The sequence below is a fragment of the Aphis gossypii genome, chromosome 3 (genome assembly GCF_020184175.1).
Source record: "Aphis gossypii isolate Hap1 chromosome 3, ASM2018417v2, whole genome shotgun sequence".
Taxonomy (NCBI): domain Eukaryota; kingdom Metazoa; phylum Arthropoda; class Insecta; order Hemiptera; family Aphididae; genus Aphis; species Aphis gossypii.
Genome location: NC_065532.1, coordinates 20,304,877 through 20,324,669, shown reverse-complemented (window position 1 = coordinate 20,324,669; position 19,793 = coordinate 20,304,877). Strand labels below are relative to the sequence as shown.

The following is a 19,793-nucleotide window of genomic DNA, read 5'->3' as shown; positions in this document are numbered from 1 at the left end:
GTATTTTATAGCTCATATTTACGTTAACGGGGGTCAAAAATAAAATATCGATGAAAAAATAAACTAGACTTTAATCTAAAACTTTATTTTATTAGTTATAAAATCAGTAAATAAAACATTAAATTTTACTTATAACATGGGTACTTATTTTTGAATTTTTAAAACTACACAAACATAATTTTTATATATTTATATATAATATATATTATATTCATAGTTACACATTAAATATTATTAAATTGAAAATGAATTACAAGTTAAATTTAATTTAAAAATATGTCCAAGATGAAAGCATAAAAAACCTAAAAATTCTTTTACAAACACTTAACAATAACTATATTTTCCATGCTATAAAAAAAATATTTATATTAAGTTTACTACATATGGGATGTTATAAAAAATTCCAGTACAATCTAAATTGAGTTTTCATTATTTTCATCTGAAATCGACATTTTAATTAATTTTTTTATTAAGCACACTTATTTAAATTATAAAACATCTATACGTTAAAAAAATAAAATGAAATTATAATAATATCATAGTAATTGACAACTACCTATATTCATACAGTTTTTATTAGCCATTGATTATACACTGATCTTCAGGCTTCATTATATTTCAAACACAAGTATTTATTTACAAATTAATACCAAAACATTCAACATGTTAAACAATCTAATAAAAATCTATTTTAAAACTTAATTTATTGTATTATTTTCTTTCCAAATAAAGCTTTTGAGAAAATATATACTTTTATTATTTTTTTAAGACAAATGTTTAAATAAATACTCATATACATGATACGTTATACGTATATATCGTATATTTGGCAAACTAAAATAATTTTTGATTTCAGTTTTAAGGAAACAAATGTTTATTTAACTAAAAATTATTACTTTAATAGTTTATGAAATTTATGAGGTATATTAAAATATTTTTGATTATTTTAAATTTAATAAATGTATAACCATCAATCATTTATATTTAATTTCAATAATTTGTACATAGATAAACTTTAGTAGATTGTTATTGTATATAAATACTTTTTTAATTGATTGTGAATCGTACCTATAAAATAGCCCAAACTATTAAATAAAAAAATTAAAACGAAAACTATCAATATTCACTGACAGAGTGTATTGTGTTATTATTTAATTTAAATACAATGATAAATTATGGTACCTATTCAAAAATAATTATATTGAGTGGAATTAGATAGGAGACGTTAGAAATATATCTTTTGTCGTTTTTAAATTTTTTAGTTCTTGAAAATACGATTGTTTATTTTGTTCATCTTAAAAATGTCGTTATTAAGTTTTGAAATGTAATAACTTCTAAGTTAAAACCAATGTTACCTTCAAAAGCTCTATTAATTTATTTTTGTTATTTAATTCACAGAATTCATCATAAAATACATTTTAATCTCAAATATTTGTTATACTACCAATGTGATCTCTTATTAATATAATTTAATTCATTTGAAGTAATTTAATTTAAAATTGCTAAAACAGCTATTATATGGTTCTTTGATTCACGGTAAAGAAATTCAGTTGCATAAAATATTCAATTTTATTTCAATATCTGCGTAAAAATCAGTTCGTAGTTTAAAATTTATTAGTCATTCTAACATTTCGTTTAAATTATATTACTTTTGTTTTTTAAGTCTGTCCAATTTTGTCAAATCGACAAATTAGACATTGAGTGTGTCAAAAATATAATGGTGTCATGCAATAGCAACTATACAAAGGTTGTGCTTAAAAGGGTGCATCAAGGCGTGATAAATTTATAATATTGGCATCAAGGTGACATCTGAGTGGAGATTTTATATCTTTTCACGTCACGTTATTTTAAATTTAATTATATTTTCTAAACGACGATGCTGATCAAGGAAGAAAAAACCAAAAAATAAATTACTCTCTATAAATTATAATGTGTCCATTTTTTTTCGTGGTGTAAAAAAAATAATATATTCAATATTTGCTAACACCTATATCCACGTTTGTAAGAAATAAATCTGCTATTACACAATAACTGAACTTAGTAATATGTATGTATATTGTATGTCAATATTATATTATAATTTAGATACTCATATTTCAATTCTCAAAATTTGTCTTCTTCTTTGGCGTCATTATAAATGGGTACTCAATTATGAAGTTAACACAATTCAAAAAATACATTAAGCCAAATTTAAAATCACGTTTTTATTCTAGTTAATTATAATAATTAACGACGCATGCAATACGTTCAATGGTCAATGAAAAAGACATAAACAACAAAAGCAACGTTAACTGTTGTTATGATATTCAGTAGACACATTTTCAATTACAGATTACACTGACGATTATTGTCCCATTCATTATTGAGTTTTATTAAAATTATTATTATTATTCAACTGAAAACCCCATTTGAGTCGTGCTCAACCCTTCGTTATGCAACGAATGCAATGACCGAATGATTCACCCGGATAACACAGCATCAGCAGTAGCTCGGGGAATCCCTATATGGTTTTTATTTATCCACAACCCTCCGATGCAACAAGAGCAATAAGACCGATTATTGTTTGAACAATGACGGCTGCCCTTGGGTTTTGGGGAGCGACATATTCAGGGTCCTGGATTGTCGACGGGAACGCAGGGGTTAGAATGACGTAAATGCTGTTGTCAAATAAACCATTAATCAATTAACCCCGCAAGGGATGATGCCGGAGGTCAGGATATGGATAATAGTAATACTTGTGCTTTTGGAAAACACGTGACTTCAGTTTTTAGTGATTTATTTTTTTTCCGCCTTGGGCGAAAGACAGCACACGTTTGGTTTGAGGGACACATTAAACAGTTGAGTGTATTGTTACCATTTGGAGTAATAACAGTCACACGAGAATGATTATTTGTATAACGAACGAATGGTACGTTTGATATCATCGTAAACACATTAATGTATAGTTCTGTATGATTATATAGGAATTAATATAATATATTTATACATCTATACCAACGGCAATGTAAAATTTTCACATTAGCATTTACTCCGAATTATTAGGTATGTTCTGAATATTAATAATTCATAACAGCTACTTGCATTATTAAATAACAAAGGACACATTGTATGGATTTTGAAAACAAAATTATGTATTATGTGTCCGTAGCTTACTACCACACTTTTACCATAATCATTTAAAGACAAATAGTGGTAAAACATTTTATTTAAAAAAGTTACAGTTTTAATTATTATTGATACAATTATATCACTACTGCATAGTGCATGTTTGATAAATAAATTATATCATTGCAGAGTTTGCGGGTGGAAATAAATAATGTAAAATTAAATGGAATAAAAAGAGATATTTTATGTATAAAATATAATATAATAACGTATTAAAAAAATTAAATACCGTAAAATTATATTTTGTATAGATATTCATTAGATATGCAAATATTATACTTTAAAAATTGTATAATGCATATAGGTGAAAAATTAATACAAATTTCTACTTTGAAAGTGAATCTATATATACATAGTGTATAAACTACTAAGTGTTTATTGAAAATGGAATTAATTTATAGTGTGATAAATCATAAAATTAAATTAACATTCTTCAGATTTACTTGATTAATTATGATTTGAATTATTTCATTACATTACATTATTTTGTAAATTTAATCAATTTTTACTGCTCGGAATTTATCAAGACTAACACAATTTTAAACCGCAATAAGATAATGTATTTAATATGATAAAAGTGTGCATGTTAAGTGGAAGTAGAAATATTTTTATAGATTATTAGGTATGTGATAAGCTCTTTATAATTGAACATTTAAAAACATAAATTAAAAGAAATTGAATTAATTTTAAAGGTATATAACAGGGCGGCCCAACTTTTTTTGGTCACGATCTACTAAAAATGAACTTCACCTTTGAGAATCGACTTCAATAATTTTTTTTTTATTGAATAACTATAATTATTAAGAAACATATAGAGCATATGTGACCCTAAAAATAAATTCTAACATGATCGACTTTGAAAATGTCCTAGATCGACTGTTTAGCCACCCCTGGTATATAATATAATAACAGTTTATACATAATATTGTTTTATTTTATTTATATATTATATTATATATTATTTATATGAGTAAAGTACCTAAATTTACAACACTCTGTGTTCTATTGTATTATTTAAGGCATAAGCAATTAAAAAAGTTAATTCTATTTAATTTTGGTTTTTTATCATATATTAAAATGTAATAATTGGCAATTGAATCAATTACTTAATTTTAATAATATTCAAAATTATTACAAATTGTTATAAGGACGAATATAATATACAAAGTTTATATTATGCTACTTATACCGTAGGTGTAATACTTTATTATAGTATCAAGAATATGCTCCTGGTTAATGGTTTCATCTCTAATTCAACTAGAATGATATCATACAAAAATAATCAAGATATAATTTATAGTAGAACATAATATATAAGAAACTGGAAAAAGTATCTATAAGATTTTATTTTCTGAATGGATTATATTATTCTATGTTAACAATAATTCTATTCATTAAAATATTTCATAAAAGACGAAATACAAAAAAAAATAAATACATATTTATAAATAACCTTGTACAGCATAAGATGTCATTAAAAACTAAACATGAATAATGTAAATAACATGAAAATGTGGTTTTACAGTAAGTAGATAATATGTTTTTTTTTTTAACGAATTTAATTTTTGTATGTGATATAAAAATAGCAGAAAATAACTTTATTTATACTTATACATCAATGGTAACTTAAGCTGAGAAATTTTTCGAAAACATAAAAGTATTGGATAGCAATGTAAAATTAAGTAAATCTAGAGTCAATGTTGCTAAAGAAAAGAAAAAATTATAAACGTAAAAATTCTTTTATGATTTCATTAAAAATACATTTAAAAACCATTTTTTTGATGTTATTATCTATTTGAAGACCATTTTTAATATTAATTAAAAAAAAAAATGTGAAACAAGATAAACTTTTCTTAGGGAAACAATACATTTGAAAAAAACGATTGGAAAACATAAAAATGTCCCAGTAAAGAAAGCAACAATTTAAGTTAAAAAAATATATTGGTTAGTTTTTCATATCCATTTAGATTTAGCATGATGTAGAGATAAAGTTTAATAATTAAATTTTTATCAATTTCTAAATAAATACTAAACGACAAGTTGGTTTGCGCACGATCAGAATAATCAGCGAAAAGTCTGATAGACCGTGTCAAATATGAACCTATACTTTCTGAACTTTGGGCTTATAATATTACATATTATATTATTTTCTATGATATACATAAAATATTTAGAGTGAAAATAGAAAATCTATATTTCAGAATAAGAAATCTGCCTAAATTAACCTAACCTATTTCAATAAACTGCATTATAAGACGTGTGATAATGTAATGGATAATATGGACTTATAGATATATTATATAAATACATTTTAAAATATTCTTACATAATATAATAAATATTTTTTTGATTTTTACTATATAAATTCAAAAATTTGTACATTCTTAGTGTAATAAGCCAAAATATTTTTAGGTGATAAGCATTTAGACGTATGTAATAATACCATTTTATGGCACTCAAGAAAATCATATAATGGTTAAAATATCGTTTCTACTCAATATTATGCCATGATTTATCATTTAATTCTGATATAATGAAACAATATAGTAAATATCTAATGTCAAGTAAATACTACTTATACCATACGCTAGAGCGACTAGTTAGTCATTTTTAAAATAATTGTTGATCTATAAAATTGTATGTATCTATAGAAAGTTCTATCTATAGTCTATGATGATAAATTAGAACACCTAACATGTCATGGAAGTTTTTGAAATGTTTATATTTATGTATTTATGTCATTCAACATCGGCGAATATTAAAAACATAAATTAAAATAAATTGCATAAACTATAAAGGTATAGAACATTAAACAAATTTATATATTGTTTAGGTTCTTACATATAAATTTATATGCGTAAGTACATTGACAATATTCTGTGTACCACTATTGGTCTATAAGCAAACAAAAATTTAATCTAATTCGATTTTAATAACAATTGTTGTATAATATTAAAATAATATAATAATTGGCTATTTAATAAAAAAAAACTTATTATAATATTACATAAATATAATTACTAATTTCTATAAAGATAAATATAAGGTGGTAATATTTTTGTTTTAAACTATTAGATATATAATTACTATGCAAATATTTTATTTTAATATTATTTTCTTATTTCATTCTAATTTTTTAATTGTAATTTCTTCGTTTGGAACAATTGTTGAAAAAATGGGAAACTATTTTTCTTTGAACGCGGTCTTGATTCGTCATTAAAGTCAACAGCATAAATTCCAAATCTCTTCCTGTAATATGAAATTATATATTTAAGTAGTATCATAGATTCATACGTAGTTCAAAATATAATTCATATACGTAAAGGTATGATTTATGTCAAAGTTATTAAACTATACAAGATAAACATGTATTCAAATAAAATGATTACCAATAACCGAAAGTGAATTCAAGTGTATCTAAAAATGACCAAACACAGTATCCAAACACATTTATTTTTTCATCCAATGCTTCAAATAATTTATTTAATATGCCCTGAAACAATAATTGCTCTTATAATCTAGATATTGGATAATCTGTATACGCGATATTTCTATACGCAAATCCAAAAAATGTTTAATAATATTATAGTTTAATTTTAACCAATAAGACATGATAAAAATATTAATTTAATTTAATGCATTACAGGTGTACAACTTACTGTGTGATAAGCTATTTTTTTTTCACTTTCATCAATGCCATCTTCCTCAGGAAATCCGTTTTCTCCAATAAATATTTTTGGATTATTCATTTTCTCTTTAATCCATTTTAAACAATTTAAAAATCCTTCAAAAACCTTGAATAATATGAATTGATTGTGTCGATAGTTATTATAGTAAAGTTGCTTAATTCTTAGAATATAAAAATATATTATCATTTTACTTCAGCTTGTGTAGTATTATGTAAGTCCATGAAATATCCTCGATCTTTTCTTTTAAGATTAGGTTCAGCGGCCAATTCTTCATCCGTCATTGGTCGTACTTTTACACTATTATAATAGTTGAATACAATAAAATCGAATGACCCTATAACAATAGTTTAGATATTTTAGTTTAATATTCAAAGTTATTTAATCGGGTTTGGGTCATTAGCATAGTATATTTTATTTCTTGTCATGTCGACATATGGATAAAAATAATATTCATACAGGATTTAAAGCTCTGATCTTTAGTACAGGTAATATATTTTAGTTTAAATTCATTAAATAAAAAAGGATGATACAATGATAGCTTATTTTATGAATTAAGAAAAGTTATGATGATTGTCAGTATCGGATGCATTTCTAAAATGCAGAAAGATATCTACTTGAACTATTGTTTCAAAGCTATCAGAAATGTATAATTTAAAACAATGTGACTATGTTAAGTTATGGTTAATTTAATGGGACGAATATTAATAAATGTTAATAATAATGTTTTTTAATAAAAAAAATAATTTTATCACATCATTGATCCATACCTTTAATTAATTCTTGTTCTTCTTTTGTAAATTGTTGAACTCGATCTACTCGTATATTTTCTTTCTTATTCGTCCTATGAATAGACTCTAAAAATTCATCTGGGTATTTTCCCGTGGCTAATACATGTGCTATTAAACCAAACTAAAACATAATATTAAATGATTTAATATTAAAATATTAAAATATGTTAAGTAAAATATTTTTAAAGAACAATTACTGTTGACATTCGTGCTATTTCTGCAGATTTTTGATGTTCAGGATTATTTGGATCTTTTGGGTAGAACCATACTCCATCCATAGCTAAACTTACTTGTCCTAACACAAATTAATAAATATAAATTTTTATAATTTTATATACATTAGTTATAAGCAGTTTGTAAGAATTAACTATAAGTATATTAATTATTATATCAAATATAAATAGGTACATTACATTACAATAGGTATATTCATTGATACATAATAGTTTACCTTTTTGTTTTTCTCTGAATTCTTCATTGTATATTTTATAAACCATTGCATGAGTTATAAAACAATTATGCAATGATTTATAATCTGAATATCCACTAAATATTGGTTCTTGGTAACCAGGAGCAAAATGTTCAGAACCATATCCTTCAGCCGCTAGATGTATGTCTGCAGTTGATGTCCAATATTTTACCTAATAATTCATAATATTAGTTGTTCAAACATAAATAATATGATAAAATACTATATAACAATATGCATTTATTATATGATTATAATTTGAGTATATACTTACTCTGTCTCCAAAATTCTCGAAGCAGATTCTTGTATAATTTTCATAAAATATATAACTAGCCGAATTTGCTAGTCCTCCAAGTTTATTGAAAGCTTCCCCCATATCATAGTGGTACATCGATACCTAAATCAAGATTTAGTCAATAGCTTGGGAATAAAAGACATATTTTTTTTAATTTCGTTATACTTAGGATAATATTATAATATGATAAACTTTTATAAATACCATTGGCGTGATTCCATTTTCGATTAATTTGTTAATTAGATTATTATAATAAGCTATTCCTGCTTTTCCAGCTAAATGATCATGAACCATTGGAATAATTCTAGTCGGAGCTATAGAAAATCGGTAAACTTGAACCTGAAATAAAATTTTGATTATTATAGAATTATTATTTAAAATTATAACTATTTAATTTATTATTAGAAACTGACACCCAATTCCTTAAGAAGTTTGACATCTATATCTGTTTTATGGTACGAATCTGCAGCAACATCTCCATTGAAATTAAAATGAGTGCCATCGTTAATTGCAGACGATGGAAATTCAAACACTCCCATGCCTTTATATATATCAGCTAATCTAGGTTTGACACCTTTCTGTATGTGTTTTTCAATTACTGACTCTGGTAAGTCTAAGAAGTATCTAAACGACTTGTTTGCTTCATTGGAATGGAAATAATGGTCCCAGATTGATTCTGCCTTATCTAATATTAAAAATATTTTTAGTAAACTTTTAAAAATAATATTTATAATAAAAAATTTAAGAATCAATAATTTTATCATACAAAATACAAGTGATTATCTTAACTGTAGAATTGCATTATTGGATAGGCACCATGTCCCTATTTATACTTAATGGTTTTATTTTTTTTAATAATATTACATTTTAATATAAAAAAGTATAATTTTTACAAGAATATTATAATACTTTAAAAATAATATTATACATGATACATGTATAATGTATATGTATAATATTATATGTATCCAGTGAATATATTAAAAAAATATTATTTATTAATAACCATTTAAAATTAAATTTAAGGTCAAAGTACCAAAGATTTATAAAGACTATTTTATTTTGCTATGATCCAAAAATAAAAAATAATTAGAATATCAAGTATATGTAAGTATTTTATCATAGCCTACATAATTGATGCATTATTGACTTAAACAAAATTTATTAAATTAAGTATATTTTAGTATACCGTCGACTGTAGTAGGTATATAGTAATATGCTGTATATAGTTTCTTGCTGTGTTTGCTCTTGTATGTACCTACTACCTACCCACCAGTTAATTATATATAGGTACTCTCTACTACCAGTTCCTTTGCTTAAGTTCCGCTACATAAGTTTACAATGTCTTAATATTTAATAGGAATTAATTATTTAACTTAAAAAATATTTGCATTAATTAGCTCTGTAAATTGACTGTATTAGATTTTTAAGAAACACGAAAATAAACATTTTCATTTTTTTATTTTTTTTTTCCAATTAAGACAAAAAAAAAATACTTTAATCCATAATATGTATTACCGAGTATCTAATGAAGCTTTCTTATACCATTAATTTTATAGTTAAAAAAAAATCAACATTTACATCGATTTAGTTATTCTAATTTATATAGCAGTTAAGTACATTAAAATTATTTTGAAAACCAATTATTGGTGAAATTCAAAACGGTGATGAAATCCACAGCAATACGGTGTTCTATTATCAATATACTTTACTTTTAAATTCACTATATATTTATGATTAATTCTGTAGGTATATACTCGTATATTAAATAGTCAGTATCGATTATAACATCACAACAAATTATTCATTCATCATATTATTTAATCGCGTATTCATGTTATTATTTTTAATTGATTCATATTTATTTTATCATAATTAAAAGTTCTCTAAACTGTTATAGGTTTAATTTATAGGTTATAAGGTAATGTTATATAGCGGAACTAAAGTTTAAAATTTAGAAGCAAGCATAATTTATGTGTTTTAGATTAATCATAGATTATATAGTCTGCAATTATTTAATAAACATCTAATAAACCAGATAACATATTTATATTTTGACTGTTAACATAATATTATAATTGGTGAAATTATCATGTTTATAGGCATTAAGCGATAAAGTTGCTGAAATTGATATCTTAACCGTTGTCCATTATATACCTATATGTACCAGTAGTTATTATTTTAATGCAATGTATATCCGATTTTTTCTTAATATGTAGGTAGCTATTAATAATAATAGATTTTATAAAGGATAAACTAGGTTGTTCACTTGATATTGTTGTAAATTAACTAAATAAATTATATTTTTAAATGTTCAGTTTACATTTTAAAAATGTTTAAATTAATAATAATAAATAATATATATAATAATGTATAATATTAATTGAATTTATTTACGATGTATCAAAAATAATATTTGTCTTTCAAATGGTAATATAATTAATTTAGTGCTTTAAAGAATCAGATGCTCCATCGTTAATTTTCTTGAACATTATATAATATTACATTTTGTTCAACTAACTACCTATGATAGGTAAAATTAAAATAATAATACTAATCTTTTGGATTGAAGTACTATATTAGCTAGTAAAGTAGGTATATAGAAAATGTCTAGACTCTAGATGGGTATTTGTTTTAAATTTAAGATAATATGCAATTTAATTCATCAATTTATATCATAGGTGAAAATACGGGTCAGGTCAGTCAGGCCATGGCTTTAAACTTTAAAAAATTAAATATAATAATTCTTTAAACATTAAAGTATTTAATTGAAGACAACTGAAAATTATCAAAATAATTTAAATCAAGCTTACGAGTCATATTATGAATGTTTAAATTTATAACTTTAAATTTTTCCCAACTATATTGTTATTGTTAAAATATCATAATCAATTGACCTATATTTTTCTAATCCAGTGTTTAAAAACCAGTGGTCCGTGGGTAAAGATGTGCAAAATTTTATGCAGATAATTATTTGAATAAATATGTATTTAAATGATTTATTTTACAATCATTTGTAAAAAAATTTATTTGAATAATTTGAATAATTTTCAACTATAGTTCGATTAAGTTTTAAAGACAGTTATTCGAATAATTATAGTTATTTGAATTATAATAAAAATTAGTTACTATATTGCTATTATTAGACTTATTATTTAATACATTTCAAAATTTGTTATAATCATTACGAAATAATATTATAAATTATTAATAATCAAATATTATTCATATTATAATATTATAATATGGTCAATTATTATTAATACTGAAATATCTATGATTAAAAAAAAACTAAAAATAAAAAAAAATTTACTTTCTTCTATCTATATATATATATTTGTATTGTTTATAATATATTTGAATTTATTCTGAATAAAATACAATTTACAATTATGTTACTTAAAATACAAATCCAGGATCCAACAATATTGTTTTTAATGTGTATTAAATTATCAACCATACTTACTCAAATAAAATGATCGAAAATTATTCGAATACCTAGTTTTCTTTGAAATTTAGTGGATTAGTTTTTTATTCAAATAATTGTAGTTAAAAATTATTAGAATAATTTTTTATTTGAATAATAATATTTTTAAATTATTTGATTAAATTGTTTTTCTTGAATAAAATGTTATCTTAATAATAATCATCTACATACAATTTTATTCAAATTACGCCTTTATTTTTTTCCTAGGCCTGTCATAATAGTAGCTGTGGCCCCATAGAGTTTTAAGAATAATAATTATAAAATATAACGTTAAGTAAATAAAAAGAAAAAAATCTTTCTAGTATTCTAATTTTCTTAAAATTAAGGTGGTCCGTGACCTATAAAATATAATCAAATTGGTTAGTGGTGCTAAAAAGGTTGGGAAACACTACTTTAACCTAACCTTATTATAACAATTCAAATTATCTTTTTAATGATTCCATTCTTAAACCTATTTGATAATATCTATACCAATATATTAACAAATTATTTGTTTCTAAATATTTCATATTTTCCATTTTTAAAATAAATGGAGAAAAATATCATCTTAATTTATATATTTGATTGATTTTTAAAAGTGAAGTTAATGTTTTGTCAGTATAGAGAAAATCTCCATACTGTTAGGGAAGAAGTAAATTATATTCTGTAACCCCTAGTATTTCTATACTAGGGACTAAACATATTTAAGGATAATATTGTCGCATAGTATGGAGTATGATTTGACTGAAATTGGAAGCTGATGTATACAGCATTGGCACCCTTCCTCATCCCTTATAAAAAATAAATATAATTTAATCAGTAAGAGTGACTTTTAATTTAAAAATTGCTTAAAAAACATGTACATATACAGTGTTTGTTATTTTGACAGTAATTGGTACAATTTCAATGTAGATACAATATATTTAAAAAGTGGTGTTTCATACAACAAAAACATTACTGTGTTTTGGAATAATGTCTGTCAAAGGAAACACAATATTGTAAGTACTCATAATTTACTTTAAAAATTATAAGCTGGGAGAAAGACTAATGAAAATAATTATATATCTAAATAAAATATCTAATATTGAAATAAATATATTATTTTAATATAAAAATGCATTTTATTATATATACAATATTAAAATGATATGATAGACGTATTTTAAATATTATACCTATACATTCTCAATGCTAAATAGCTAAAATATATTATTCTTATTTTTATTAAGGTACAATGTATACGATTTTTAAAATCAATCATAGGGAAACTTACCTTCATTCCAAGCTCCTTCTACTTGGAAAGCTCCAGTTGCTGTCCCAAGGAGAAAATTATCAGGGAATTGCTTCGTCGATACAAAACTATCAGCTATTAAAAAAAAAAAAACAAATATATAAAATTTTTATTTTTTGTATTAGTTTAAAAATAATCTTACATTTTGATTTTGCATTTGCCATTTTAAGCAGATGAGATGAAAAATCTGTTAAATAAATTTGAATTTGATTTAAATTAAAAACTACAATTGTATAGATCTCAGAGCACTTGAATAGACGAACGTTGAAAAATATTCTAATCGAATATAGGCATATTTTAATATTTATATAACATAAATAGTAAATACATATATATATATATATATATAGTATATACTATATTATATACATTAGCATAAACATGTCTATTAATCATTTTCTTTAAAGATAAATTTAATAATCGTCTGAAACATTAATAAAAAAAATTTTGTAATCTTTAATTAGTATTAAGATATAAAATCAGTATACATTATTATTAGTGAACTTAATTAATTTTAAATAATACAAATTTCAGATTAATTAGTTGTTACAGACCTCAAATAAATAAAATAAGTATTTTAATGTAGTTATTTTCAACATGGATACAATGTATACAAGTATGTTATTATTTTTAATAACAATATATTTTGCGGAGAAATCATATAAAATTAAAATCCTTGAATTAGGATATTATTGTATAAAATATGTTTCAATGCATTCAATAAATTTTGCTAAGTGACCTCCAATTTTCGATTGCAATTTTATTTTACTGAATGTGGATATCAAATTGTATTTTTATAGAAAATAAGAATTCTATTTTATCCTATATTTTGTTTGTAGTAAACTAGTAAACCGAAAACCCAATATAATTGTTCTATTAGTTTAAATGCAAATAAATTATACAGTTAGTATTATAATTTATGATATATTCAATGTAGATATTAATATGATTAATATATGATGTACCATTGTGAAACGCAAATAGCGGATAGCCAAAATCAAAGGTGAAAACAATACGTTATTTTCACCTATTTATATAGCAATCAGTACACAACATTTGGTGTTAGGTGCGGGGTTGTCTGATATGGAATGAAAAATTGATGAGGGTAAATACTTTAGTCGAGATATAAGTGCGAGGTCAGGACAAATACATACGAGTTTGATAAGTACGAAAGATCTGTTGGAACAATTTAAAAATATTAAACTGATTTTATTTAGTGGGACCAATATGTCACTTCAGGTACAATACAGCAATTTTTATGATTTAATTTAACTTTCAAATTTGACAGTATATTTTAGTAATAATAACATTGTCTTTATTTTATGTATTCCATTAGTGTACGTATCAAAACATAAATTAAGTTAGTACAAATTAATACCACTTCAAGCATGTTTTGTTTGTATGTGTGTTTATTAGACCCTTGTACGATTTTTTAGCTGTTACTAAATCTTAGGAGCTTTACTCGACTTATGATTATTTTGACTCTAGCATTTGTAAATAGGTTCACAAATTTTCGATATGTTCTGAAATCCACCTTTTGTGTTCTAGGAATGTGAGACCCGAGTGTGAAATACTTCTAACTAATGTAGGAGCAGAAGGACTTGTGAGATAAGACATATCAAAACAGCTACAACTATGTTCCATAAACTTACATATACAAATTAATGGTTATTTATGTGGCGATTCACTTTTCGTCTCGTTCAATAAAAACAAAGATTCCAATAACCACATTCTAGAAAAGTTGGGATTATTGCGTTAAAAGAAATTTGTCGTGATTACGCAAATCAAGACGTCCTTATTCCAGGTCGTTTATTGGGAATAACATAATACACCAACTTAATTACCATATCAACAGTAGCGGCTCGTGAGTTAATATTCTGGGGAGACTTAAAATTATTTAACATAAACTACGTACAACAACGAACAAGAAAAACCCTGTTATTGAAAATCTAATAATATTATAGTATTACATATTTAGTTAATATTTTTAAGTTTAATTTGATTTTTTTGTTCGTAAGTTAAAGTATTAAAACCACTAGTTAATAATATGTCTATTATATTGTCTTTTTGCATTTTTAAAATAATTAGAAATATAACAAATATCAAATAGAAGATAGTATAAAACCCTGTAGTAAACGTGTTATAGTTATTAAATCATAAAAATGCATTAAATTATGACAGCGACTAAGAACGGCGCGCGGTACGGCAATTATTGTCGTGAACCCAGTCTCAATAGAGTCTATAATACGCAGCTTATTCTCCCTGCCCCCTCCGGCCCTCCATCAAACCGGCCGTACCATTTTACATGTTATGATTGAGACTGTCGGGCGGCAGTTTCACTGTAACGGCGACCGTCACCGTCATCGATAAAACTAAAATAGCATTTCTATTAAAATAACTATTTAAAGGTTTTAGACTTGGTTGCTTTCAATTTATAATAATAAACAAAGAAAACGATATAAATTATATAATATTATATTTTCAATTCGAATAAAAATATTTTTATGCATTATTATTTTAAATAATTATTATTTACAAGTAACTGGGTTTTTTTAAGGGGGAGACTCAGTCTCAAAGTCTCCCCTGACGAGCCGCCCCTGCATATCAATAATTATCGAAACAAATACAGCAAAAAGAACAAAATATACAAAAATATATATAAAATAAAAATATAATATATGTATATAATTATAATATAAAAATATATATACACATTACACATATAGAAGCAAAAGTATATGTATATGTTGTCACTGGGGGGGGACTGAAATCGTGTGTATTATAATAATAAATATTATAATCATATGGTTTATTAAGCTTAAAGCAATAAAGAAACCACTTGGAAAACCACGGGTGTGTCCAGTTCGGTTGAAACACAAATTCACACATATACAAACACCAATGCAAGAGACAGAAACTTCAGTGCTTCAAGTAAAAACTTCAACAACAGTTCCAGAAAAAGAGAGCGCAGTGTCAATATTTATTTATCCAAAACTAAAATTCACTCCAGACTGATTAAAAGACTGATAATAATCTGTATTTGTGTTATTTTTGTTTTTTTTTTTTTAGAAAATCGAAGACTCATCTTAGAGGGAAGAGATATAGTAAATCCAAAACCCTATATAATTATTTTATAAAATAAATTTCAATGTGTAATAAATTATACAGTCAGCATAATTTATGATACATTCAATTTAGATATTAATATATGGCGTAGTGTACATATGAAAAGCCTTGATCAAAGGTGAAAACAACACATTATTTTCATATATTCGACTATTTACATTATAGCGCAACTCAACAATAAAGGGTAATAAAACTAGGATATAGAATACCACTTCACCGTATGCCGTTGATAGAACTGATATAAATAAGAGTAGAGCACTTAGCATTTCGAGAAGAAGATATTATACAGCCACCGTCAGTCGAAGGTCTAGTTAGCTTGCGACCGTGCGTTTAATTAATTTAATGTTTTTGATTTTTATGAATAAAATATTCAACGTTATTATAAATTAAACGAGTAAAAAACTACTCTACAACTTGTTATTTTATTCTTTAAGAAAACGTTTAATGTACTTTTAGATTTATAAATATTGCAACAGACTATTATCAAATATACTAATACTTCGATAATTAAAAAAAATAAAATGAATTATCATAATATAATAGCCAATAGGACATTAGGATTTGAAAATAATATTCTGATAATTTTTTTAGAGTGTCTTGATCAAACTAATACTATTTCATCATCGTTTGTGTTTAAATAATACATAATAATTAATTATTAATTTCTAACTAACTATCAAAAATAATACACATTTACAATTAACATAGACATGTATTGATTTTAATTATAAATTAAAATATTAATTTTAATTAATTTTAGCTTAATTAGCTAAATTAAAAAATCTAAGTTTAGTTATTATTAGTTTGATTTGTAAAAAAATAAATCTTTAAAGATAAATTAAAATGGACATGTATAATGTATATGAATGCAAAAATATTTATACTCTTCACAATATTACCATTATTAATTAAAATAGATTCATAATTAATAATGATATTATAATCAATGATTTATTACATTTTTTTTAAACAATTTTTATAAAGATATTTAACAATCAGTACATAGCGAAAACAATAGGCTGAACTTCTGAAGAGATAATTATTATAAAACAATTTATTAACGTGTTTACATGATAGAAGGGACTTTTCAGTGACTGAACTTCAGTGGTAGGATATATTTTAATTTTAAAACAACATTTACATATATTAATTTAGATATTTTTTACTCTGAGTGGAGGAATAAAAGTACTGATTTTACAATAATGTATATTTGATGATTTAGGTACTCTTTAATTGGTATCCAGATAAAATCAGTAAAATTTATAATTAGTGAGCTTGACTTGTTTTTAGTACAGTCAATTGATATTAGTCTTTAAATTAATTATAAATATAATAGGTACATATCAAAGTTAGAATATTATAATTAACTGTTCAATGAGTTTATTAAAACTAGGTTAAGAAAAAACTACATATTATGTACATAAATAAGAATAATATTATTATTAACCATGTATAGTAAATTAAATGAAACTTGGAGTTACGTATTGTTGAATAATATTTAAGTAATGGTACTTAGATAAAATATAATTCGAATATTTTAAGATTTATAAAAGTAATTTACACTTGCTCACTTGATTATAGGATATATTCATATTATATACTAACATACACTTAGAATACAAGAAGTTTAATTAACTTGATATTCTTATAGTGTGTGTCAAAACGGCTCATATGACATAAAATATACTAAAAAATTACTATGATTGTCAACTATAAATAATCATTTTTTTTTAAATTTTTGTTTTAATATACAGTATTATAAGTGTGATAATAGAGAGGATCGTTACTTATAGATATATAAAAACATTTTCAAATATCCATTCATATGATACATATTTTTTAAATTTTTACTAGAGAAATTCAAAGATCTGTATATTTTTAGTTCAATAAGCCACAATAATATCCATGTACCTACATATTTTGAGTTGATAGGCATAAAATTAATAGGTGTATGTAATAATACCATTTTACGGAATTTCACAAAATAATGTATTAGTTAAAATATCGTTTCTGCTCAATTTCATGCCATGATTTATCATTGAATTCAAATATAATGAGCCATTACAGTAAAAACCTAATGACAAGTAAATACAACACATGCCATACACCAGAGCGACTAGTTAGTTATTTTTTAAATAATTGCTGATCCATAAAAAGTTTTATCTATAGTCTATAATGATAAATTATAACATTTAATACGTCATGGAGGTTTTTGAAATATTTATGTTTCTGTATTTATGTTATTCAACATCGATGAAGATTAAAATAAATTACGTAAATTATAAAAGTATAAAATATTGCAACAATTTATGTATTGCTTATTTGTATATAAACTTATATGCGTAAAGTACAATTGACAATATATTGGGTATTATTGATGTACAATAAGCAAATAAAAGACTAATATTATAATTCGATTTTGATTATAAATGTATATTAAAATAATTTAATAATTATTGGTTATTTAATAAAATAACAACAGTAATTAGTAGAAGTAATTACCTTTTTGTTTTTATTTGAATTGTTCAACGTAGGTATAATTTATATGTTATTGCATGAGTAGTAATAAAATGATGTAATATTTGATAAATGGAAAATCCACCAAATATTGGTTCTTGGTAACCAGATTCAAAATGCTCAGAAGAATATCCTTCAGCTGCTAAATGTAAGTCTGAAAATGTTGTCCAATATTTCACCTAATATTTCATTATTAGTTATTTATATATATATATATATAATATAATTTTAATTTGCAAATGTACTTACTCTGGGCTCGAAATTTTCCGAAATGTACCGAAGTATTGTCCGAGATCTCTATAATGGTGACTACAAATATTAGAAGATAATATTATACCCTATTGGCTATTAACTTTGATTCGATTAAATTTGAAAGCTAATATACTATAATATTAGCACTCTCCCTTCCTTATAAACAATAAAAACAACATTTTTTGTTGCGCAAAGTATGTAAATTTTGAATTTAAAATGTTTATATATTGCTATGGGCTACAAGATATCAAGGCTAGGTTAGTATGACCATACCTATCGTGTCGAGGGAGTTGCATATTATACCACTATAGTGACTATGACATGTGTCGGGATAGTAAGCGCACCAATCGTTATATTGCAATAAGAATACATTTATGAGTAAGGTCACCTAGTCTTTGAAAACGCATCTTTGCATTATAATAATTACACTGTAGTATTATTGCACATTATCAATTCCGGATACTCATTTGCAACAACAACTTTACTACAAGGACATCTGGTTTCACTCAAAAGGCTACAAGTCGATGTAAACAAGAGACGCACCATATAATATAAGGGAGCCCGAAGACCAGCAACGGCAGATGTACCATAGCCACGGACACCTGAGCACCTTCACGATACTCAACCACTTTTATATTAGTTATATGTATTTCATTTATACGCAATAAAAGCATTATTTGTTATTAAGTTATAACTTTGATTTAAAATAACACTTTGGATTCAAACTCTAATATT

General features: G+C 24.0%; 1 protein-coding gene across 1 annotated transcript; it reads right to left on the bottom strand.

Moving 5' to 3' along the window:
* Positions 1 to 4,642: 4,642 nt before the first annotated feature.
* On the bottom strand, positions 4,643 to 19,175 carry LOC114119876 (myrosinase 1-like). Its single transcript, XM_050203136.1, has 14 exons — positions 19,056 to 19,175; positions 18,792 to 18,985; positions 13,306 to 13,439; positions 13,146 to 13,238; positions 8,820 to 9,091; positions 8,611 to 8,745; positions 8,386 to 8,508; positions 8,094 to 8,283; positions 7,840 to 7,937; positions 7,622 to 7,763; positions 7,046 to 7,188; positions 6,825 to 6,959; positions 6,555 to 6,658; positions 4,643 to 6,414 (listed from the first exon to the last, which is right to left on the bottom strand). The coding sequence occupies exons 3-14, from the start codon at positions 13,325 to 13,327 to the stop codon at positions 6,294 to 6,296; spliced, it is 1,578 nt and encodes a 525-aa protein (XP_050059093.1). The 5' UTR covers positions 13,328 to 13,439; positions 18,792 to 18,985; positions 19,056 to 19,175; the 3' UTR covers positions 4,643 to 6,293.
* Between the last annotated feature and the right edge of the window lie 618 nt (positions 19,176 to 19,793).